Source organism: Panthera pardus, unplaced genomic scaffold (assembly GCF_024362965.1).
Source record: "Panthera pardus isolate Hobbes unplaced genomic scaffold, ASM2436296v1 HiC_scaffold_22, whole genome shotgun sequence".
Lineage (NCBI taxonomy): Eukaryota > Metazoa > Chordata > Mammalia > Carnivora > Felidae > Panthera > Panthera pardus.
This window is the reverse complement of record NW_026526788.1, coordinates 82,655,752-82,681,084: the sequence shown is the minus strand read 5'-3', so window position 1 is coordinate 82,681,084 and position 25,333 is coordinate 82,655,752. Positions and strand designations below refer to the sequence as shown.

Below are 25,333 nucleotides of genomic sequence, written 5' to 3'. Positions count from 1 at the left end.
GCTGGGTGCAGAAGCCACCGCCCCCTGAAGGAGGAGCAGATCCCCTGGGAAGTGTGTGCTGAATGATCTCTGCTCTGGGTGCGTCCAAACAGGCGCGGTTTTAAATGGCAGACTGTTTTATTGGAGGAGAAACGTTTATCTCTCAACCCAGAGAAATACGTGGCCTCCGCACAAAATAAAGAAAACGGCCCGCATCTAACACCGACACTTTCAGACGAGACAGGGAAAATCTCATCATCCACATAGGAGTGATCTTCACATCTCTATGAGCCTGGAAACAGCTCTCGGGGGCTTGCCAGAGGGGTCTGATTTGGAAGCACCTTAGATGCCCCAAACCAGCCGTGGGCACAGGACTGGAGCAGCATTCACCGTGGGCCTTTGCTAGAACACAGCGCCATGTGGTTGTAAGCCATTATCAGCAGAAGGCCACCCTGTAGAACCCATCCGGATTCACCCCACCTGAGGCCAGACCTTGGCGCACTGGCTCTCAGTCGTGGCTCTGCCCCTCGCTGCCTGGGCGAACTCGGACAAGCCCGATGATTTCTCTGAGACTCTGCCCCCGGCCACAACATGGAGAGAGCTCCCACGCAGTGGCCCTCTGGCGATCAGAATGGCCTCCAGGGTGCCACATCTGCCTTCTGCATTACGATTCTTCACCACACTCGGCTCCAAATGACTACTGTCAATTTCCAAAGAGAAATCTGCCCTCCGCGGAGGATGAGATTGACGGTTTTAAGAGTAATTGAATGAATGAGCCTCAAGCTTTGATGTCTGTTCCAAAGGGCCAGTTTAAATGCCTTCTAGAGCGATGCTTATGTGGCCTCCCAGAGTGACTCTGGGGCTGGGCAAGTGGCGCTTACAGGCATAGGAGACCCCCGCCTGGCAGCCTGCAAGCTTTGCCCTCCGCCCTAACCCCAAAGTCACACCTGAGCAGAAATACCCGAACAAACATCCGGGTATTCGGGTAAAGAATTCTCTTTTTCTCCAGCGGAAGGCCAACCCGTCTCCAAAATGATTGTGCCAAAAGTGGGTAGGGATCCAATTAAACAAGCTTTAACTGTCCCATCTGCTAGATCCCAGCTCTGTGGCCCAGCGTTTGCCTGGCTTATGAATGCCATTTATAGAGGGGCCCTGCCCCAGCCGGGGTCCTAATGACCTGCGCCCTTCACCACACTCCTGTGGATCCTGTCTGACAGTCGGGACCCCTGGGACTGGGAATCCCGCGAGCTAATTGAGTAGGCAATCCCATTTCAGCGAGCTGCTGTCACCGGGAGGGCCCGGGGCTCTGCACAGCCACCCTCAGACAGCGTCGCACCGATCTGGGCGCGGGCACGAGTTGCCTTTCTCGGCTCAGTGCTCGGGAGTCACAGAGTCACTGTCTGCTCACAGAGGCACGGTCCCACTGGGCCCCCACGACTGGGCCAGCTCAATGCCGGGGACCAGACACAGCCCGTGCTTTGCTCTCTGCGAAGGAGGAAAATGCTTTTTTGATTGAGGACAAAGGATTCACTGGAAACAGCCTTCCTGTGTTTTCACATCTAAAAACCAGCTACCACGTTGAGCTTCTGGAGGTGGAGCGTCACTGCAGGGCAGAGCCCTCCCTGCCTCCCCCTGTCTCCCCCTGCTTCCCCTCAGCCCCTACCTTCCCCTCAACTTGTCCTTTACGAAACAGAAAGATATTTCTTCTAATTTACAGCAGTGGATGTTTTTGTACAATATTCCTAAAAACAAAAGAGGAAAAGGAAATTTTAAAACACCTGTCATTCTAATTCTGCTTCTCAGAGTAACCAGATTTTGTTTTATGATCCTCGTTTTTTCCACGAACATATAAACCCTTTTTCTCACAGAAACATTTTTAAAGAAAAATATGAGTGAACTCGATGTGCTATTTTGTAACTTGGTTTTTCGGGGTTTTTTTGGTTTGTTTGTTTTTTTATCACTTATCGATATACTCTGGATAATCTTCAAGTTCCTGAATGGTTTCTTTCAACATCACGTACAGGATTCCTGGTTGTAGCTTTCTGCAAGTTACCCGACGGGCTATTGTCATGCATTTAGGTAAACAAAGCTGTGAGGAACATTCTCCAGGCTAACGCTTTACACAGGGACAAGATTACTTCCTTTAGGAGAAACAAGGAAGGATAAATGCAGACGGAGCTGGGCTAGTCCAAATGGTGTGCGCTTTGTTGTTGTTTTTTTTTTTACGTAGAGAAGAAAATACTCTTGCAAAATAAATAGTAACTTGGTGAGTTGGTAAGTCGCCACACCGTTTTTCAGAGCACCTGCGCACGCGAGCTCCTAGATCATACCACTGTCCCATGGAGGCCACCTCTTCCTGTCCCCGTGTGGCACAGCCAGCCCCTTTTCTGCTTCCTGAACACCTCTATTCCACCTCCAGGGCCAGGAGGACCGGGCCACACCATCTGGGCAAGGAGAGCCACCTCTCCCAGGTGACACTGCCCCAGGCGGTGTCATCATCCCCTCCTCTCTGAGAAGCCCTTTCTTAGTTCTGCCCTTGCTGTCCCAGGTACAGGTGTCGCCCTGAATGAGGGCAGGCGGTCCGAGTCTGACTTCGCCCAGGTGGCCGGAACTCAGGCACCTGTGCCCACACCTGCTCCTGACCCAGGCTCCCGCTCTCTCAGAAGAACGCTACCCCATCCTGCAAGCCAGGCACTGAGGTGTCTTCATTTCCTGGTTGTCTTTCTCAACAACCAATGGCTTGATTGCAAAGCCCAGACAACTCGCCCTTTGGGATATTTTTCTGCAGGTGGTGTCATCATCAGCGCGGAGTGGCTGCTCTCCTGAACCTAGTCTTACCCCAACATGGACCCCAGAGTGAGGGATCTGTTGGTTTGCTTTATATTTGAGAGAGTGAAAGAGAGAGTAGGGGACAGGCAGAGAGGCGGGGGGGACAGAGGATCCTAAGCAGGTTCCAAACTGACAGCCGAGAGCCCGACGCGGGGCTCGAACTCGCGAACTGTGAGATCTTGACCTGAGCTGAAGTCTGATGCTTAACCGACTGAGCCCCCCAGGTGTCCCTCTTTTAAACCCTAAAGCTGAGTGACCTACTCTGGTACTGAAACCCCTCTGTAGCTTCCCGCCATCCGCAGGGACAAGCCCAGATGTGCCCACAAGCCTTATAATGTCCTCTCCATCTGGCACCCTCCACCTCTCCAGATCCCCTCTCTGCACTCCCCTCCCCTGCCCCACCCCCTGCCCCCCCCCCACTACCACCTGCACACCAGGCTGTAGACGGCACTATCTAGCGGGGAGCCATCAGCCACGTGGGGGTGTTCGGATGCCATTGAACATAATTCAGGGTAGATGAAAGGAAATCTTCGGTTCCTCAGGTGCGCTAGCCACCCCCGATGTGCTCGAGGGCTGAGTGTGTGAGCAGCTACCATCCCGGACCGCACGGATGCAGAACACCCCATCTCTGCAACAGGCCTTCTCGGACGGCGCCGCTCCAAGCCTGGAAAATACCGTTTGTCTCTCCGAAGAGCCAAGGTCTTTCTCCAAGTGGTCTCTCTCCCGTGCCTGGGGAATCCGGGAAGATAAAAATGAATCCATTCTCAGAATCCAACCCCATGGTGAATTCGTAAGCATCGCTCTCCCTCATTCGTTGGATTGATTTTGTTCCTGACTCCTTCCACCGGCTCTTGGATAATCAAGACTCCTACTGTAATAAGCTGATTACCCCTCAGCTTGCCTGATGGTAAATTCTAACTTCCTACTGTGTATGTTTCTAGCAGGAGGCTCTCCCCACCTACCTGATGCCCCAAACAGAGTCTGACCTTGTAGGTGCTCCCGTCAGCCTGGGTGCCCGGGTTCATCACACACGAGCATCATCCTCTCTTACCCCCCAGAGCCCCCACAACGTCCAGAGACCCTCCCCTCTTACACTCTACAGACAGGACCGGAGAGGTGACCCCACCCAATCTCTCTCAAACAGCCCTCTTCCCCCTGGTCCCAGGGCCAGTCACAGTCACACAGACCGTGCCATCGGGAGGGGAGCCAGAAGTTCAGATCTCGCCCACCTACCATTCGTGAAATCTTGCACAAGTTGGCCCCTCTTGTTAAGACATGAAAGGCTCTGGCTAATATAAAAAGGAAGAAAAAGTTATCCGGGAGAGGAAACAAGCCAACAATCGCCATGCATTAGTGCCTAATCACCAATTAGCGCGCGGGCTTTCAGTGTGGCCGGGTGGAGGGGCCGCGTGCCGCTGGAGCTGGGGTTCCCAGGGTGAGCTAGAAGAAGAAAGAGGAGGGAAGGATAAAAGGCTGAGGGGCCGAATCAGAATCCCACCCTGCTCCAAGTTTGCCCAAGGCCCACCCTTTTCTTCCAAACACACTGGCCGGCTTTATAACCAACTTGCACGCTGAACATTTTCAACATCAAAATATTCATAACGAGGCACCTTCTCAAAGTTCTCCTGGGAGACGTGCCTTTGGTTCAGGAATTCCTAGCCCAGGAAAGCAGTGGGAAATCCTGCAGTAAGTGGGCTTGTTAAGATCAGTTGGCAGCGTCCCAGCAGGCTCCTCGACAGTCGATGAGAATCACTAAACATCCTTGTAAAGAGTGCAGAGTAATTCCATGGACCCACAAGAAAAGGCGGAGGAAGTTAATTGGTGCCATGAAAGTAAAGCCCGAACCCTGGACTTCCTGGGGAGCGCTCGCTGACCAGAGGGCTTGGCAGAAATCACAGGGACACTTAGTGGTGGCAATTATCAGTTCAGCCTGGCCTCCGGAGCCCCTGAGCTGCCTTGGGGATCACAGCGAGAGGGTGGCTCCCCTCGGTGGCCCTCTGAGAGCCCCGCTCCGTGGGCACCTAGGAGGCCCTCGGAGACCAAATCAAACGCGTTATTGGAGAAGATGGCGAGGGGGCAGAGCATGAGGTGCTGCTTACAGCTGTCCTCTGCATGCTTCTCAGGGCGGAACTAGACACCCCTGGTACCCAGGCTGCACCCCCAGAACCCAGGTTGCACCCCCAGAACCCAGGCAGTGCTCCAGGAACCCAGGACGTACCCCCAAAACCAAAGTTCACCCCCAGAACCTAAGGCTATGCCCCAGGAATCCAGGGAGCACTCCAGGAACCCAGGGTGCACCCCGGGGCAGCTCCCCCTGCGTGGAGCGGGGTATGGGGAGACAGTGCAGGAGGAAACTTTGGAGAACCAGTGGAGAGTGCATGGCCGTAAGGGAAGAACGAGCACTAAACCCAACTCCTCTCTGCACGCGTATATCCTGGCTTCTCTTTCCCTTGCTGGAAGTCTGACTTCACCATCTGCAAAGTTCCTTCACTCCGTGGTTGCCATTCTGGACTCCACTCCCCGGGGACTGGCTGCACACCTGTCACGCGTGGTGGAGGCAGAGGCCCTGATCTTGGGGCGCACGAGTCCCTCGGAGGCACACGGGTCTCCTCGTGGGGCTCAAGGAGCGGCTCTGCAAGAACACCTGTGAGAGGAACCTAACGCGCCTTTTCTGACTCAGTGCGGCCCCCGGGACTGAAGTACATGCTGAAGGCGAGCTCGTGCATTTGCCGATTTCTTTCCTGGAGTTGACACGAGGCAGCCTTGGGGTCTGACCCAGGCGAGAAAACACCTCCTGCGAGCACTGGAGGGAGCCTGTTGACCCATTGTGGAAAAGGGAACCGAACACCAACGGAGGGTGTCCTTTTGGGGGGGTGTTCACTTGACCACAAAGAGATCCATTTTATTTATTTAAGACTTTCTTAAGTTTAATTATTTAATTTGAGAGAGACAACAGGAGCAAGGGAGGGGAAGAGAGAGAGAGGGAGAGAGAGAATCCCAAGCAGACTCCGTGCACAGAGCCGGACACGGGGCTCCAACTCACTGACCAAGAGATCATGACCTGAGCTGAAATTAAGAGTCGGACCCTCAGGTGACTGAGCCCCCCAGGCGCCACAAGATTCATTTTAATTTCTTAGGACCACATATTGGACAAGCAGTGCTGGCTTAGGAGGAGTGGTCTCATCCACCGCGTGCTCCCTAAAATACTCAGGAAGCACACTTCCGTTCTGTTCCACAGACTCAGTGTTAGGAAAGAATCGCCCTGAAATATACTGACTTGAAGACCGTCCAGGGCATGCTGGCCGCCGCCCCGCTGCAGGGCCCAGGACCTACTTGTCCCTTGCCTCTTCCCCAAATGCCACGCCATACAGAGTTAAGTGGGCTCTGTCATGCTAGCATGGTTCGCCCTTACATCTCCACCAAGGTGACACGCTCTGTGCCACAGCCAGGCACTGGGCTGGAGTAGCCACGGGCTGTGCGTGCCCCACGACTGCCAACGCTGCTGATCGGCCGGCCCCCAAGGCCACGGCTTAACAAGCCTCAGCAGAAGTAGACGGGAGGGGCCTTCCTCCTTCCTCCGCAAAGAACATGAAACTGACAGAAACAGTATTGGAAGTCAACGGTCCCCACCCCCCATCCCTCATCGCATAGGAACACAATGGCAAGGGTCTTAACCCAAGTAAAGGATTATAGTCAGACCCACACCCCCTGAGGGCCACCCAGCGGGCGATACCATTTTGCCCTAACACCGTAGGGTTCACATACCTCACATATTAAAATAAAATATACTAAAATAAAAATAGTCGAGGAAGAAAAATTCATATTATATCTTTTAGACGTTAGGGTTAGGGCTAGAGTTACATTTTTGGTTGAATTTAAGTGTAATCCATAAAAAACAATCCACAGTCTTTTGTAAACCTTAAATCTGGCATGAACGGATAAGTAAGAAATTTCTAGAAGTGAAGGTTATTCTCTTTATTCTAAGGGGAATAGAAAGTCAACAAAGTGGCAAAAGCAAAGGGCTGACTCCGTGGGTCTGAATTCGACAAACATCAGGAAGGGGAGGCAGCCTAGGTGTCAGCAGAGTGGGGCCCTGGGGACAGGCGCCCTGCACTTCATTCAACTGGCAACCCTGTGTGCCCGGAACGTTCCATGTTTCCAGGCACCGGATATGTAGAAAGGAACACTGCACAGCCCCCAGCCGCCACAGGGCTTCCCACTCTCTCGGCGGAAGCAGAAAACAAGTAGGTAAATGACAAAAATGTCTACCTCGGTGGGGAGGAGGGGCAGGGAGTAAACACGGCAGCAGGGATGGGGTGTGGGGGAGGGCCAGGGGGTGCGATTTCAGATGTAGTGATAAATCAGGGAAGGGTCCACACTCCCTGGATCCTTTCTGCATAGTTTGAGATTTCTATCGGGCCGGTTTCCACAAGCTGGGACACCAGCAGGGGATGGAAGTTTAAATAAAACACTGACCGTGACATTCAGATCTGCGGTCCATTCCAAAGTGCATCCCAGAATTTGGAACCGGCCTCTCCCTTTGTCCCATCTCACCCGACCCACACACCCAGCTCCCTGGAAATCGAGGGATCTTAAGATACCCACGACACAAGGTCACGGCCGAAGGTTCTGGTTCGTGTATTTGAGCGGATGGGTCAGCTACTCGTTCTAAAAGCGTTCATAGAATACCACAGGGCTGCGTCAGGCTCCAGAGCTGGGGGAGAGCAAGTCCAAATTCCCATCTACATTCTGTTGGGGGTTCTGGGGACACAAACGCAAAGGACACGTGAGAGTCAGTTACAGGGCAGTGTGCCGCATAAAAGCCCAAATCTTTTCTGCCTGTGAAGGTTTCAAAAAGAGGTGATACTGAGCCTGGGGTTTTGAAGAACGAGAAAGAGTTTTTCAGGCTGAAAAGGGATGGAAAGGCACTCCAGACAAGGAGAGGGGCAAATGCAAAGTCACAGAGGAGGGACAAACACAGAATACCTAAGGACGGCCCAGTCGTTCAGTGTGGCCGGAACGTAGTTGTATGAGCAGGGAGGGACAGAAAATAAAGCTTGAGAAGGGTGTTGGAACCGGATCGTGAGATCCTTATAGTGCCACACAGAGGCTGCCAGGGCGAGGCCCGGTCTCCGTAAAGACCTCGCTGCATCAGGGTGAAGGAGGCGTGGGAGGGGAGAGGTGGGTTGAGAGGGAGTCCACAGGCAGGAAGATCGGTGGGAGGCCATTGCAGTAATGGGCAAGAAGGGAGGGTTAAAGTAAAGCAGGGCAGTAGGGACAGTAGAGAAGATTAGGGAGCAGGGGCGTGGCCTGGGAGATGGCCACCTTACATGGGGGATGAATTCGTCTTCTATTGCTGCATAACATCAGCACCAAATGAGCCGCTTAAAAATATACACACATTTATTATCTAACAGTTTCAAAGCTTGCCTGGCTCTGCTGCTGGGGTCTCCCAAGGCTGCCGGCAAGGTGCCAACTAGAACAGGATTCTCATCCGGTGGTTTGACTGGGGAAGGATCCACTTTCCTGCTCACACAGTTATTGGTAGAATCCGATTCCTTACAGCTGTAAAACCGAGAGCTTTGGGTTTGAGGGGCTGTGGCGGGCGGGGCGTGGGGCGTGGGGAGTGTTCTGCTGGAGGCTGCCCTCAGTTTCTGGAAGCACATGTAGTTCCTTGCCATGTGAGGATCCCCAGAATGACCGCTTCCTTCCCAACAGCCAACAGGGAGAGAGAAACCCCAGCAAGAAAGCCACGACAGTCTTAGGTCACGTAGTCGCCTGCCTTTGTCGCGATCTACTGTTAGAAGTCCGCCACCGGCCCCGCCCACACTCCAGGGGAGGTCCAGGGATCGTGGGGTCACCTTAGAGTCTGCCCACCAGGGGAAGGTCACACTCTTCACCGACAGCACGGTGCAAGGCGCGGAGGAAAGATGAGCTCCAGGTTAGGCACGTTGAGCCAGGTCTCCGTGCATCGCCAAACAGAACCAGGGCTCCTGTTCTCAGTGATAAGAAGAAGAACAGAGAGCGGATCCCACAGAGAGCAGATGGAATGTGGCTCCAGCCGGTGTGGACAAGGGCAGCGATCTCCCTGACTCCCAGATACTTTCCAACCACAAATACGAATTGTTTCCTGCCAGGAACCAGGAGGGAGAGGCGTCAATATGGCCACCGGAAAGGACCACATATTGTGTGACTCCACTGACAGGAAACATCCAGAAAAGGCGAGTCCATGGAGAGAGAAAGTAGGTGAGTGTTTTCCTGGGGCTGGGGTAGCAGCGGGAGTGGCGGCAAGAGGGATCTTTCCGGGTCGATGGAAAAGTCCTAAATGCGGATGGCGATGTCGGTTGCACAACTCCGTGCATTTACTCAAAATCACGCACGTGTCCTTTGAAATGTGTGCGTTCATGATCGTAAATTGTAGCTCAGTACCGCTGTTTGAAAAACACAGCTCCTAAGTAGCACTCCATGCGGCAAGGGTCTGGCTGGGTCACACGGGAAGGCCGTACCAACGGGTGGGTGACGCTGCCCACGGCAGGACGCTCTGAGAGAAGGGATGCGGCACAGCCACACGGGAAGAGAACCAGGCAAGACCTGCCAGACCCCCCACTTTCAGGAAGGGACGCTCTGGATGAAGTGCTCCCCAAAGTGGCGGCGTGCCCCTCACTCATCCAACAAACACCGCCTGAGAACTCGCAGATGCCAGCACAGTCCCTGTCCCCAGGCAGCTGACAGACCAAGGCAGGGGCACACGCGCACAGTGTCACTTACAAGGACACCCCTGCCCCGGTGGAGATAGATAGCAATGTGTCCTGAGGCACCAGGGACCTGCAGGAGTATCAGCGGTGTCCTGGGCCACCGCAGTCAACCTGGTGATCTTCTTCCCAGGGCTTTTGGGGCTCTGAACAGCCTATGTTAAAACCATGGTGGCCTCGGGGCACCTGGGTGGCTCAGTCGGTTAGGCTTCCGGCTTCGGCTCAGGTCATGACCTCACGGTTCGCAGGGTTCAAGCCCCACATCGGGCTCTGTGCCGACAGCTCAGATTCTGTGTCTCCCTCTCTCTCTGCCCCCCCGCGCTCACACTGTGTCTCTCTTTCTGTCTCTCAAAAATAAATAGACATTAAAAAAAAATTTTTTTTCATTAAAAAAAAAATGGTGCCCTCGACACCACATATGATGGGCCAGCTTATCCCCAGATTAAATGCACAGGAAGCCAAGGCCCATTGGCCTCCTTCCCTGCTGCCTTCAGTATGTAGCCTTTGCCCTTGGCATTTCATCTTTACCCCAAAGTTACCCGGGGAGAACAGATCACGAGGGCCTCGAAATCAGAGACTTGCTCTTCCCCCCAGTGCAGGGTAAAGGTTGTAACCGGAGGGAGGCAGCCGAAGAAAACCAAGGAATCGTGCTAATAACGTCTAAGTGCGCTGTTTATATGCACAGTATATACGTATATGCGCTGTCTATCTACAGTGTTGGTTACTGCATTTGCCACTCCTCACAGGCCTAGAAGGGAACTGTTACCCCGTGTTCCAGATGAGAACATCGAGGCCCAGAGTCAACCCTCTCCTGACACGCCACCCTGGCCCACAGAGCAACCACGACACCGTGTCCCCCATGGGCCTTGCCTGTCCAGTCCAAGGCACGTATATGCATCGTGCACACGTGGAAAACTACCCCCCCCCACCTCCAGGCCCCTCCAACGTGCGAAATCGATCACTGCAATCGGCACAGAAAGCATTTAGACTTTCCTACGTGGGAGACATTTTTAGCGCCCTCACCTCACCTGTTTCTATGATTGGAAACAAGCTGCAAAGCAAACCAAAGGCGATTTTACAGCCGCACGGAGGGCAGAGTATCTTCAGTGTGGCCCAGCGCTAGACGCCCCCGCGGTGGACCGGGGCCCGGGGGGGACTGACGTTGGGTGGGGGGCGGGGGGCAGAATTGCACCCTCTCGGGACTGGAAACAGCCTGGGCAAGCGAATCCTAGCCCCTCATTAGTGACATAAGAAAGCCGTAGCCCCGAGAAGCTCCGTGACCTGCCCAAGGTGAGTCAGGGGGGCGCCCGGAGGCCACGGAGGGCCCCCCACCCCCGACGTGCCCCGGCTCCTCACCCGCGTCTGATTAACTCGTAGCTGAGGGCGGAGCTGTCTCGCAGACACCTGACAAAAGTCATTTCCAGCTAAGGGTTCTATTTAGTCCTTACACACGACCTGTGCATTTTCTCTCCTGGAATTTGATATCTCGGGAAACCTGCCAAGGACTGTTCACCAGGGAGAGTGAGGATGGAAAGCAGGGAAAGGAAATCAGAGGAGGAAGGTGCTGGTGCCCACTGCACGGATCTCTGCCCCTGCCCGGCGACCAGGCCCCACGGTGCCCGGACCAGCTTGGGAGGCGGCATGCCCTGACCGTGCATCCCACCGGCTTTGCTGGGGAGCGCCCGTCCAGCCCCCCGGACGCCGTCTCTCGCCCTGCAGACGGCACCATGGGCCGCTTCTCATGTTATCTCGTGTTGTTTCAGAAGCAAATTTTCTAAACTCCTCAATCAGCAAACCTATGTCCAGAGTGATATTAACAGCAATTATCACTGTCAAGGCTCTTTAATTTCTTTGCCTGAAGGATGGCTTCATCTGTCACACCGTAATGGATCGGGATGGAGGTCACTTGGCGTTTCTGAACACTACGGGACATGTGACGAGAAAACGTGAGATGAGGCATCCGCCCTGAGTCTCAGGCCTGAAGCCTCCAGCCTGCCTTCCTTGTTTCCCTCAGGTGTCTGTTCGTTCCAGACACACCCTGGGTGCCTTGTAAGTGCTGGACACCAGAAGGAGGGGCCTCCGGGAGCGTGGGTCCCTGCGCCCGTCTCTGGGAACTCGGGCTCAGGAATCAGTGCTGCGTCACGCGGCAGCCTTGGTGACGCCTGGTGGCCCACAGAGCCTACTAGAAGCCCTTTGTAAACTGCCAGCGGAACTCTCCGGGATGACAGAAATGGGCCACGGGCACGGAGAGAGCACCCTGTCCACCTGCAGCAAAGAGAGGAAGAGGGAGGTCCGGGCACGGAGCACGAGAGTCAGCGGAGCGAAAGGAAGGGTCTGCTGAGCCGAGGTCAATGCAAAGGGAGCCTCCAACAGAGAGGAGGGTAGGAAATGCCACGATACTCCAGCATCTACGTCCCGGGAGGCCAGCCCAGGCCTTGAAGGCCAGACAAGGAGGAAGAAACTCCTTGTGAGCCAGGGCTTTGCTGGCGATGAAGCGGGGCCTCCAGGAGCCTGAAGAGTCCTGCCATGAGTCCCTGCTGGTACCTGCTGGTCAGGGAGGAAGGAGGGTCGGGGACAGCCTGCACGAGCTAAGAGGGAAAACAGGGCAACATTTTGTTCAAAATGGCCTCTCCGCGTGCTGCCTCACTGACTCCCTCATTTCCTCTCGGGCCCTCTGTCTCTGGCTTTCTTAAGTAAATATTCCCGTCAGAAAACAGAACCCTCATAAAGTCATCTCTACCGCGGAGTTTATTTAACGTGGTGCAACCCAAATTCAAGACCCAAGGAGACTGTTCACTGAGCCTCAGCACAGACCCAGAGCGTGGGCGGAAACACAGACCCCTGGGTCCTCCCCGGCTCCCCCCATTAATTTATTCCACATACAATCTTCTCCCCGGCCTGGAGGGAATCGGTTTCATGGAGGTCCTCTTAGCAGAGGATTTATCAAACCAGAGTATATGCACGGTATGAACATCAGATCCATTATCTAAGCTGTTGGTTTTAGTCGAAATGTCAAGAAATGATTTAGTATAAAATCCGTCACAAAAGCATTTATTAAAAAATCTTTAGCTGTGTTCTTCATCTACAAACATTTACTACCCTGCATACAAATGTCAGCGGTTCAGCCTAATATACCTCTTCATTTATTTACTGTTCCTTCCTGCTGGATAAAAGCCAAAAACGATGTCCCCCGGCAGGCTGCCGCTCAGTGCAGACGGGAGAACGCTTCTCGCCACCGTGATGTCAACTAATCCATCTTCTTGGGGCGCCATTTGATAACAAGTTGACCTCATTAAGGTCGTGCCTTCTTTGGGGAGTGGAGTCCTCCTCACCCAGAGGTATTGTCGAAAGATGGAAGTTTATCAACGTACGACCAGCACTTTCCAGAGGAACTACGTGAATTAAATGCGGGCTTCACCACCGAGTAGACTGAAGCACGTCGGACGGGCTTTTGTACAAACACACCATGTGCGAAAGATTCACCCACTGGTTCCCTGCCTCAGTTCGCCGGCCCTGGAGGGTCTCCTGTGAGCTCATTTTGTGTTCCCCAAGTTCTCTAAACGAAGCGAATTCTCTGGTCGGCGAACGGCTGCCCCCCGCCTTGAAGACTGGGACACGGGGAGTGCTCCAGAGGGTCTGAGTAGCCTGTCCAGGTCACACAGCTGGCTGGTGACAGCAGCGGCCCTAGAACACTGGATTCATGGTTTTAGACTGAACGTGTGTCATCTGGCCCCTGCTGCAGGGGAGGGAGAAGGGATTCCAACGGCGGAGGAGAGCAGCCAAAATAAGCAAACAAATAGAGGCCATTGAAACTCGGGGGGGAGCTTGGATTTCAGAGCCTCCATTGTGAGCATCGAAAACCACAGTTCACCTCCAAGTAACCCTCATCTGCTTTCTATCTTCCAAATCTACACCGGCCACGTCATCCCTACCATGGGTTATCGATGCCTTCGGTACAGGACCTGCGTATTCCAAATTGGCAAGGCAAACATCCAGCTGCTAAAAACACTCCCAAGAAGAATGGATCACTAACAAGGAGACCGAAAGAGCGTCCAGATGCCTTGGCTGCAGGGACTCTGGCTCCAGCGTAAATGCACCCCAAGGGGGCCAGCTTTCTAAATCCAACGATGGACATGCATGGGGGGGGGGGGCGCCCTCCTGCTCTTCTGAGCAGACCACACCAGCACTCATGCCCCACGGGGTCCCCTGCCAGAGGTCTGTCCCCACTTGTAAATGCTCCTCGGATAAAGCAGGGAAAATGGAGGCCGCTGTGCAAGGGCCAGGGGCAGGGGCGCCGAGGTCTCTGACTCCAGAGAACTTCCCCAGTACCTCGCTGGATGAGCCCCGGGGGGGGGGGGGGGGGGGGGGTTGAGGCCACATGGAGACGGAGAGGAGAACCTGCAACAGGTGCCTGTACTTGGTAGATAGAGACGCAGAGCCCGCCCCCACAACCCTGTGTTTCCCCTTCATTCCTTTCTCCCAGTTTCCTATTTTGCTTCCCTCTTTCCTCTCCCTGCCTTACGTGATGAAAAACCCTGACGGTTAACGACAAGAGTAAGCATCATATTACAAAACCCATGGGTAGCGAAAGCTAACATCGCATTGAACACTCCCTGGCCCTTGGCCGTATTACCTTATGCAGCCCCTCCAAGGACTCTCGGGAGCATATGAGTTTGTTAACCGTGCTCTAACTTCCAGCACCTTCCACAGCCTAATGCTTCCGCAAGCTTGCTGGCTCTGTGCTGCTCGCCTCCACCACCAGAATCACGAGCTCGGAGTAGCACACCGTCCACCGCATTTCTGCCGCACCCCGGTTCCCGGGACAGTCAAGAAACGCAACTGAAGGGTGTGCACCAAGTCCCACTTTGCAGATGGGAACACGGAGGCTCTGAGAAACTGTGGAGCCCAGGTCAACCAGACAGGAAATGGGAGTCAGGACCAGGCTGAGGGCGGGTCAGGAATGGCGACCCTCCTTCGCCTCTGCCCTTCAGGACACAGCGTATCCCCCAGACTGTCTCCCCAGCCTCTCAAATGCCACGATCTGGCAGGAGGTCCCTCACTTTCGTTGGTATCAGTGCAGGCAATTCCCCGAGTATGTAGCTCTGACCATGGGTTTATTCTGGAGAGTTCATTCGCAACAGAGAGATCCCTGGGACTCAGCGTCACCCTGGTGCTATCCCTCAGGACGGTCGTGATCACGGGCCATGCCCACCTGCCTCCTGGGGCTCCGGGACCCCGGCACCTTCTGGAGCTCCCCCACTCGTATGAGTTACTCCTAGCGTGAAATACATTTGTATCACTTAAAGAGAGCAAGCTCATTATTTAACTCTACCCAGATTTAGTTCAAATATAAGAGTTCCAGTGTACATCTGAGACTTCTGGGAAATTGATTTTTCTGCTTAAGATCATTTCATAGGGTTTAGCATTTAAACCAAATCAGGCGCAAACTGATCTCTTAGGCAGATACTACACTTGTTTCCTTTTTCTAGAGACCAGCCGAAACGGGAGTCCTTCTCCCCGCCCCTACACTTGCCAGTTGTGTTTTTGTGACTTTAGCAGACCACGGTGGCCCAGAAGTCATGTTGAAACAGCCATCTCTCCTTCCCACGTCTGTGCCATTGGGGCAGATGTGCCCAGGGAGGGCCACGCAGCCGGGAACGGCATTCAGCACTCGGCTGACCTCCCGTCTACCTCTCCGGAAATGCCCACTGTGGCCAAGAGGCTTTGGGTTGCTTGTGTTTTTGTTGTTGTCGTTGTTTTTTCCTATTTCTCAGCCATTTTCCAAGTGATTTCCTTGATTTCCTCCTGAGAGTAAAGCACTGATTGACCAGGGATTTTAAACCAAAACCTCTCGCCAGAAAGTGCCGTTGACGTGCAGCGATGGAAAACCGTGCTGGAAGCTTATCTTCGCGTTCACAGCCAAATTATATGGTTGTGGTAACGAAGCTCTAAAATTGAGTGTAAACTGTTTTCTGTTAAGCTCTTCAGAGGAGAAAGAACCCGTATGATCATCCAAGGGACCGATGGTCTTAAATAACTTCCCAAACGATGGCAGCTTAAAAAAGCAGAAAGGAGAGGTTCCAAATGAAGAGAGTCCACAGGTCCACAAAGAAAAGCAAGGGCAAATGGCAGGGGTCATGGGAAGCGTCAACACACCCCACTTCCTACAGAATTGTCCCTACGTCATTGTAAACGGAGAAAAAGGAGTACGTGTATTAAGGTGCAGGCTAAAATGATTACAATTATTCCAAAAAAAGAGGAACATGGGGGCTGAGGGGATGCGTGGGAAATGGGCTTCAGAAATGCAGTCCCATCCGGGTCAGGGTCATGTTCACAAGGGTACAGGCTGGGCGGGGTGTGCAGCGAGTCTGGGCTGCTGGAGCCAGTGCACGGGGGATGACGCCGGTCCCCATCCTTGGCAGCTGGTGAAGAGGAGTGGGGACAGGCATGGTGTCTGGTGAGCGTTCACTTAAACCCTCAACACATTAAGCACCCAACAAATGACCTTCCTTATTACCTCCCGTGCTTATTATTACCATATGCAACGCGTGAGGGCCGAGACCTGGGCATATTCAGAAGAATTCGCTGTCCTCCGCCTGTCCCTCTCCCATGAGTCAGACGAAAGCTAGAGGCCTGGCCTTGCCCAGAAAGGCCTCCACTGACCTTCGAAAGCCTCCACCTCCCGGGTGGGCAGTGTAGATGGGACCCCAGAACAAAGCCAGTGGGTCCCTGAAGACTTGAGAACCATCCTTCATCTGAGCCAGGCCGTGGAGACGTACTTGGAGACCTGCTCTGTGTCCAACGCAACTTTCTTGTGACGACAAGTATACATTTCATCTACGTGACCGGATCTGGTAGCCACCAGTCACGTGACTACCGTGCACTTGAGATGAGGGAAGTGCCAGTGAGAAACTAAGTGTTTAAATTGCATTTTAATTAATTAGTTGGATAATTAATGGATTGATTAAATAAGATACATGAGGCTAACGGATGCCACACCAGAACCAGCCTGGACTGCTCCTTGCCAGGTGGGCTGGCCAGCCCGAGGCCCAGGGCAGGTCAAAAGATGCATCACAGGTGGGGCGCCTGGGGGCTCAGTCGGTTAAGCATCCGACTTCGGCTCAGGTCGTGATCTCGCAGTTCGTGGGTTCAAGTTCCCTGTCGGGTTCTGTGCTGACAGCTCAGAGCCTGGAGCCTGCTTCAGATCCTGTGTGTCTCCCTCTTTCTCAGACCCCTCCCCCCCCTCAAAAATAAACATCTAATTTTTTTTAAAAACCAGATGCATCACAGGTGCCAGGCTGCTCCCTTCCTGCCCTCTCCCACCTTCGCACCTTGGGGGCATATCTTCTCTGGCCTCAAATTTTTGCACACGGACCCTGCTGCCGTGGGCTGGGCCCCCAACCCCTCCCATGAGGAGGGCCGGGAGGCAGCTGAGCTCGGGCACAACCCTGGATACCGCCAGCCCAATGCCAGGCTGGCACGGGCAGACCAGGAGAGACCTCAAAATGGTGCCGCACACACCCCGGGCACCACAGCCAGAGCCCGGACCAGCTCCACCCGAGGCCTGCCCACCTCTCACCCCGACAGCCGTGCTGTGCCCCTAGAAAAGACATGTCCCCCAGATTCCTGGGCCTCCATGTGGACCCTGCTGGCAGAGACAGACCAGAGAGGCCACACAGCCTGCTCCTCGAGGCCTGACAAACCTCTCAACGTGTGCACATGCTTACACGCACACACGCACACCCGCATACACACATGCACACGCATATTCACACAAATACTCACTACATGTGCACACACACTTGCACTCATATGCACACACATATGGCTTCATGACCATGCACACACAGGCACACGTAAACATGCATACATGTACATGGACACGCTTGCACAGATATGCACACACATACTCATGCACACGTACACATGCCCATACACGTAAGCAAACCCCAACAGCAGTAGCAAAGTGAGCCCAGTACTTTTCCTAGCTAAGCCTCAATTTCCTCATCTGAAAAATGGGCATGAGTGGAATTAACCAGAGCAGCAATAATATTTCCCTTGCCGGAGTGCTGTGAGCACTGAATATATCAATGCTGCTGCTGTCGATGCTCTCGGAATGCTGGGGACCAGCCCTCTCAGAGGCCCACCCTGGGGTTCTCTCAGCTTCGGGCCCGGGCCTTTTTTTGCCCACTGTGTGTTTCCAGCAACTAAATGTTCACAGGATCTAATTTAGGGGAAATTCAGGAATGAATAAGATCAATCCTTGGGGGAAAGCAGGAGAAGGTGGGAGAAAGGTCCCGGCCACATGGAGCCCAGAGAGCTGGGTTCGTGGTCCCTGAAGGCAAAAACAGGAGTCACAGGTGGGGTGGAGTCGGCCATGTCCTCTGCCCCCAGTCCAGCACTTGTATCTGGGGAGCAACAAGAAAGCAATACAAACCCTTTACAGCCCAAGAGGCAGGAATAAAATCCCTGCTCTCAAAAAGGAAGGAGTGGAGCCCCCACTCAGCTAGCTGGCGGGTGTGGGTCCCCCGAGCCTGGCTGAGCCACAAGCCCCAGCCCCATTCTGCCGGAAGGTGACTTTAGGAACATCCACTTACCACCTCCAAGCCCCCGTTCTTCAGTCACATGGATGGAGAACTCTACACTTGTCCTCAGCATCAGGAGGAGACCAACTGCAGAAGCTGTGGCCACAGTGGGAGAATTTCTGGTTCCCGCCGTCTGGCCTAGTCTCCCATTTCCCAGCCAACTAGCCACGCCCTAGCAGGAAACCAGGTTCTCCACCATTTTGTAGAGATACAGCCCCAGTCACTGCTCAGGCAAAGCCAAAGTCAAGAGCAGAGGCTGAGCTCTGTGTCGCAGATCGGTCCCACCCCACAGACCATCCCGTGTTTCCCCCTTGGTTGCTTCTCGGGACTAGACGATGCTGGCTGGGCTCCACCCTGCACCCGGTCAGTGCTGGGGCCTGGACGGCGGGAACCGGGCCCTGGCTTCGCAGAGCCTGCTCTCAAGAGGCTACGAGGGAAAAGCAGGTCCCTGGGGGAAGCCCCCTTGGGCGGAGACTCCCGGAAACCATCCCGTTCAGCCCTGGGACATCCTCACCACCTGCCACTCCGGGGGCCCAAATTCTGAGGCCAGTTGCACGATGGGCGTCAAAGCTCAAATTAAGTCGAACCCCCAAGGACAGCAAAGCTAGTGCCATCTGGGGTTAAAGATGTAGTGAAGACAATGGTGGGGGTGCGGGGGGGGATTTGGAAATGGCCAGGGAAATGGGATCACGACCTCCAACACTGGCAGTTGGCGGGCGTCCCTCCCCAGAGCTGCGACATCCGCCCCCAACTCTGAGGCCTGATGTTCAAAGGCCGCTTGTCCCTTGTCTGTGGCTGAGTCCCAGCATGCAGGATGAATAAGCTGGTCCCTCTAAGCCACCAGCCCTGCTCCTCAGAGAGACCCAGGGGCTCTAGTGCATCCTGACCATTTCAGAGCTCGCACGGGGGTCATGCAGCCTTGTGCGCAGGTGTGCCCTGCGGACGCTCTCTTCTCTCTCTTCACCTGGCTGCGCTGTCCCCTGGCCTTCTGTGCCCCCAGGCAGCTTGTCTGGTCTCCACAGCAAAGCTGGACACTCCTTCTGTGTTTGGCCCATTACCATGGGGGCTGTGAAGGGGCTAGAGATCATTTCATTCACGAAAATTCCTCTTAGGGACAGCCCTCTACGCGTACAGAAGACATATTCTGGTAAGTCACTTGGAGCAGAGAGGGAAGGTCCCACAAGGGCAAGCATATGTCGCAAAGGGATGCAAGGCTGTGAGCCAGGGCAGGTCCGGACGCTCGAGAGCCTTCCTTATGCCGAGTGCTGGCTGTCAATACACATAATGGAACATCACTCAGCCGGGAACGAAAGAAAGCCCTGCCATTTGTGACCACCTAGATGGACCTTGAAGGCATTATGTTAAGTGAAATAAACCAGACAGAGAAAGACAAATACCATATGACGTCTTAGGCGTGGAATCTAAGAACGAACAAATAAAGCAAAACTCGTAGGTACAGAGAACAGATTGGCAGCTGCCAGAGGCAAGGGTGGGGGAAGATGGGTAAAAGTGGTCAAAAGCTACAAACTTCCAAGTACAAAACAAGGAAGTCGTGGGGATATCATACACAGCGTGGCGACTCTGGTTAACACTACTGTACTGCGTATTTGAAAGTTGCTGAGAGTGTCGACCTTGAAAGTTCCCATCACATGAAAAAGCGTCTTGTAAGAAGTGACGGACGTGAAGTGAACTGTGGCCGTGATTCTACAATATACTCTTATATCACACCATGACGTGGCATGCCTTAAACTTATCCAATGTTATAGGTCGATTCTGTCTCCGTAAAACCGAGGGGGCGACTAAGAGAGAGTTTAATATTGTGAAAGCAGATACGAATTTGTATATTTACTCACTCCTACAAGAGCAGCCAAGGGGGCAGAACAGCGAGAAGGACCCACCTCAAACTCCAAAGCAGCAGGGACGAGCCATTGCCTGTGGGCCAAATCCGGGCATCGTCTGTTTTTGTATGGCCCACAAACTAAGAATGGTTATTACATTTGTAAATGGCTGAAAAAAAATCAAAAGAAGAATAATATTTCATGACACATGAAAATCATATAAAATTCAAATTCCAATGCCCATAAATAAAGTTTTATTGGAACACAGCCACGCTCATTCCTTTACATGTTGTCTACAGCTGTTTTTAAGCTGCAGTGACACAGCTGAGTAATTGTAACAGCACGGCTTGCAAACCCAATGTACTGATTATCCGGCCCCTCATAGGCACGGTGGCCAACCCTTAATCTACACAATTTTAAAGAATTTTGCAAAGTGCTGCTGTGAACCCAGACGGTCCCCTCCACCAATGCAGGACAGAGACGCCTTCTAGGTGAATAAGAAAGACAGAGCAAACTTTTCAGGAGAATTCTAGCATCTCCTTGTACCACATCCTGTTAAGATGATTGAATAATTTACACATACACACACACACACACACACACACACACACACACACACACACACGTCACTCTTCTACAGAAGAGAGAACGAAAACCATTTTTATCGATTCCAAAATATAAATGAACAATTTTCAGATTAGAAATTCTTTTAGGAAAAAAAAAAAAAACAGGGCCCAGTATTTGCTACTTTACAAACAGTTATCTCCCATCTTGGTGACAAGAGATTACACTCTCCATTCAGGCTTTCCCACCCCCCACCCCCATCATCTGATGAAAGCCCAAAATTCACTTTGGGCAAAAGACCCAGGAGACTGACTGGGAAAACCAAAGGCCAGTGGGGTCCCTTCTAAGCCCTTAGAGTCCCCAGCACCTCCACATCCAGGACCACCATGGATTCTCACCAAAGAGGCATCTTGGCAGAAACAAGCATTTGAAAAACGGAAGGTGAGACTCACCAGAAAGCACAGACTTAGGGAGGTCCAGTCGGTGTTAAGTCCTTATGTTTTTGAGCACTCCAATTTGACTATTAATATAGGAACGTCAAAATAAAATACCCAGGAGTCAAATCAGGCAGGGAGTTAGATCAGGTGTAATTTTCTTTTGCAGTCTGAACAAAAGACATTTTCTAACCAAGCCAAATAAGGGAGGGGGGGAGTTATCTAGATAGATATAGAAATGCACACATAAATGTGCTTCATGCAAAATTTCAAATGGCTTCGTGACAGCTCTGAGAACCTGTCTGGGGATAATTTTATGGAAAAGCAGTCAGAATGAAATCAATGAGAAAAGCAAGAAGAATGTACGTTCTGTCATTTTTAGTGGGGAAAATGGCTGCTTGATTTTCCTTGGCATGCTCCCTCATAACCACTTTGAAGACCTCTCAACTGAGGAGGGAAATCCACATCCTGACAGGTTCCCACGTGTTCCTCCCATCAATTATAAATTCATCTTTCATCCGTCTAAGTGGAGCGCTTAGAATGCGTGTCGGAGCCCGGGGGGTGGGGGGGTGGGGGGCTGTGCAGAGGCTTACAAGCCCTGCACCCACCCTGCCTCCCAGGGTACCTTCGAGCAAGTCACTGCTTCTACTTCCTTGAGCCTCAGCTTTCTCGTCTGTACAATGGGCACGAAGCCCCGCGCCGCCCTCTCCGTCCGCTGTCGCCAAAGGGTCCACTCTGGCTGAAGATCTAAGATTGCTTCGCTGTGGGGATACCCTTCTAGCAGTCGCTGAAACACAGTACAGAGCAGAGCAGGTCGGAAAGCACTTCTGTGTGTTTACACACGAGAGCTGAGTCTTTCTCTTTCATCCAAGTGGAGAATGCCTCGGCCACAGCAGAACAAGTGCACTGACTGCTAAACGTATAGGTGGAGTGCACTTTGCAGCCACCCCCCTGCCCTCCAGGAAAGTGTGAACGGCCAAGAAACTGTCAGCTTCTGTTTTTCTGCTGCCTCAAACCATAAAATGTTCACAAAACAACAAGAACACTATATTGACCCAATCCCCAAGATAGATCAGAACAGGAGAGAGATTTTGATGGGGAGACAAGAGCAGAAAGCTGAATCTTCTTAATGGCCAGGATTTATAACAACCCAGAGTATCTTAAACATATTAGCTCTGGAAAACGCCGGATGAAAAGCAGGGCCGAGTCCTCCGCTTTGCGGGGGCATCGAAGGGCTTGGCCGCGGCCAAGTTCAGCAGAATGAGCAAGACAGAAGTCTCACTGGCTATTGTGGGCTTGCAGAGCTAATATCCTATGAATAGAGATGTTTTAAATGTATTAAACATTGGTTTCCCCCCCCTTTTTTTTTTTTAGAAATTACTCTGACAGAGCCTTCCTTAAACATTATTTGAATAAAGCCTCATTACTCACAGTCCAAAGAAGTTCATTAGGAGGAGATCGCTTTGGAAAGGAATCAAGGAACTCGCCTTTCTTCTCAGCAGTGAATTACATTAGCTACTTCCTAGTTATTTAAATCTTGAAATAAAAGATGTAAACGCTACGGTGACATCTTAAGATCATTGCGGAGGCAGGCCTCGCATGCACAAAAAATGCCCAGCTGGTCTGCAGATAAAACAGATTGATAATTAGTTGCAAAATGTAACATTTCATCAGGAATATTTTGAATAATCCAATTTATCTTTGTCAGATATGCAGCACATATTTTTCCGGGGAGCAGCTTTGTTCTTTAACATAATATTATAATTTCAGGCTGCTAATGAAGGCGCCCGCCGGCCGGCCGGGCCTTGATGTGCGGCGTGGCGGGGAGCGCGCCGCGCCCCGCTGCCGCCACCTGCCCGCCGAGGCGCGGGCTGCGGGGCCCGCGGGCCGCGGGCGATCAAAGGCCGGCGGGCGGAGCGCGGGGCCGCGGGCGGGGCTCAGCGACTCCGGCTTCTAATTAACCCAGGGAAACGCGCGCTCCCCGCCCGCCACCGGGGCCGCCGCGCGCGTGCAGGCCCCGGGCGTGGCTGCTCCCGGGGTGCGCCCCGCGCTGCCGGGGCGGGAGAGCCAGAGGGGTCGGGGGGGATGGGCGGGGTGGGGGGCTCCGCGGGCGATCTGCGGGAGCTGCCAGCCGACTTCAAGGGCTCCGCGGAGCCCGGTGCCGGGAGCCAGCGCCCACGTGCTGATCAGGCCTTTCTAGGGGCAATTTATCACTTTGCATAATGCCTGTTGGAAACGCCAGGACGCCCGTGTTTACACGGATGAGTGGGAGCTACTTAGCATTCGTCGGGAGAGCCCCAGCGCCGGCTCAGGCGGGAGCCTCCTCTTAAGGCCGAGAGAGGCCTGAGCGCGCGGGCTCTTGGAGAGGCCCCGACGGAGGTGCGCAGAAACTGGTTCAGACTCAGTTTTCTCCAGTGACCTGGGCCCCCTGCGCGTCGCATCCCCCCAGATCACCCACATTCCGCCCAAGACTGGAGGGGCCGGGAGGGGTGACTGGAAGGGAGAGTGTTGGCAGAGTTTGGAAAATCAGCTCGCCCTTCCCCAAAGAGGCATGAAGTTTGTCAAAGCAAAGGAAACTCCATACCAAACGATGTCCTTGTATTTTGACTGTGCAGACAGCAGCCCCCATGCACGTGCTAAGCCTTTTATTTAAAAGTCACCGTGCTCGCTTCGGCAGCACATATACTAAAATTGGAACGATACAGAGAAGATTAGCATGGCCCCTGCGCAAGGATGACACGCAAATTCGTGAAGCGTTCCATATTTTTGAAATAATTCTGAAAAGGAACTGACAACAAAACAGAAAAATGAAGAATCAAAAAAAAGGCAGTGGGCTTTGGAAGATTTTGAAATCGGTCGCCCGCTGGGTAAAGGAAAGTTTGGTAATGTTTATTTGGCGAGAGAAAAACAAAGCAAGTTTATCCTGGCTCTTAAAGTATTATTTAAAGCTCAGCTGGAGAAAGCAGGAGTCGAGCATCAGCTGAGAAGAGAAGTAGAAATACAGTCCCACCTTAGGCATCCGAATATTCTCAGACTGTATGGTTATTTCCACGACGCCACCAGAGTTTACCTAATTCTAGAATATGCACCTCTTGGAGCTGTCTACTGAGAACTTCAGAAACTGTCCAAGTTTGATGAGCAGAGAACTGCTACTTATATCACGGAGTTGGCAGATGCCCTGTCTTATTGTCACTCAAAGAGAGTCATTCATAGAGACATTAAGCCAGAGAACCTGCTCCTTGGTTCAGCTGGAGAGCTTAAGATTGCAGATTTTGGATGGTCGGTACACGCCCCATCCTCCAGGAGAACCACCCTCTGTGGCACCTTGGACTACTTGCCTCCAGAGATGATTGAAGGCCGAATGCACGACGAGAAGGTGGATCTCTGGAGCCTTGGGGTACTCTGCTATGAATTTCTAGTTGGGAAGCCTCCATTTGAGGCGAGCACATACCAAGAGACCTACAAAAGAATATCGCGGGTTGAATTCACGTTCCCTGACTTTGTACCGGAGGGAGCCAGGGACCTCATCTCAAGACTGTTGAAACATAATCCCAGCCAAAGACCGACTCTCAAAGAAGTACTTGAACACCCTTGGGTCACGGCAAATTCATCCAAACCATCAGGTAGCCAAAAAAGCAAAGAATCAACCAGCAAACAATCTTAAGAATCCTGCAGGGGGAGAAATCCACGAGGCCCAGCTGGCGACACTGTTGACGGCCTGGCCGTGACCCATGACCGAGGGCACCGCAGACAAGGGCCCACCGAGCAGGCGGTGCCTCACCCTCCCCGGTCAGTCCGCTTCCGCGAACAGTGCACTCTGGAGTGAAAGTAGCCACAGGACTTGTGGCCACTTCACAGTCCGGAGGCGAAGTTCACCTGCAGCCTCCCCACGGCCTATCTCAAGTAGGGTGTCCTTGTGGAAGGCAGCTCGGGGCCCGACTGCGGGGAGAGTGGCCACTCCGCCCCGACTCCATCGGTGAAAGAGGTGTGCAATGACCATCCGGTCCCTACGTGTGCATCTGCCTTCCTCGGTGGCCGACTCTGGGAAGGCTGTCAGGATGAACATGTGATTCTTTCTTTTAAATGTCAAAATAAAGATTTCTGTATAGAAAAAATAATAATAATAATAATAAAATAAAAAAAAATAAAAAAATTAAAAAATTAAAAAAAAAGTCACCATTTCTGGGGCGCCTGGGTGGCTCAGTCGGTTGGGTGTCCGACTTCGGCTCAGGTCATGATCTCGCAGTCAGTGAGTTCGAGCCCCGCGTCAGGCTCTGTGCTGACAGCTCAGAGCCTGGAGCCTGTTTCAGATTCTGTGTCTCCCTCTCTCTCTGACCCTCCCCCATTCATGC

The 25,333-nt window shown here is 53.0% G+C and overlaps 1 protein-coding gene, 1 long non-coding RNA gene and 1 other non-coding gene across 3 annotated transcripts; 2 read left to right on the top strand and 1 right to left on the bottom strand.

The window, feature by feature from the left end:
* Window positions 1–20,059: 20,059 nt before the first annotated feature.
* Window positions 20,060–21,759, bottom strand: LOC109252250 (uncharacterized). The gene is made up of 3 exons (XR_002073902.2): window positions 21,607–21,759; window positions 21,000–21,067; window positions 20,060–20,152 (listed from the first exon to the last, which is right to left on the bottom strand). It is a non-coding gene; the product is annotated as an uncharacterized LOC109252250 (long non-coding RNA).
* Window positions 21,760–22,758: 999 nt separating this feature from the next.
* On the top strand, window positions 22,759–25,093 carry LOC128779063 (aurora kinase A-like). Its single transcript, XM_053910131.1, is given in 2 exon segments — window positions 22,759–22,907; window positions 23,754–25,093. Coding segments are annotated over 2 exon segments (1,041 nt in total). The 3' UTR covers window positions 24,646–25,093.
* Window positions 23,643–23,749, top strand: LOC128772545 (U6 spliceosomal RNA). The gene has a single exon (XR_008416726.1). It is a non-coding gene; the product is annotated as a U6 spliceosomal RNA (small nuclear RNA).
* Window positions 25,094–25,333: the final 240 nt, after the last annotated feature.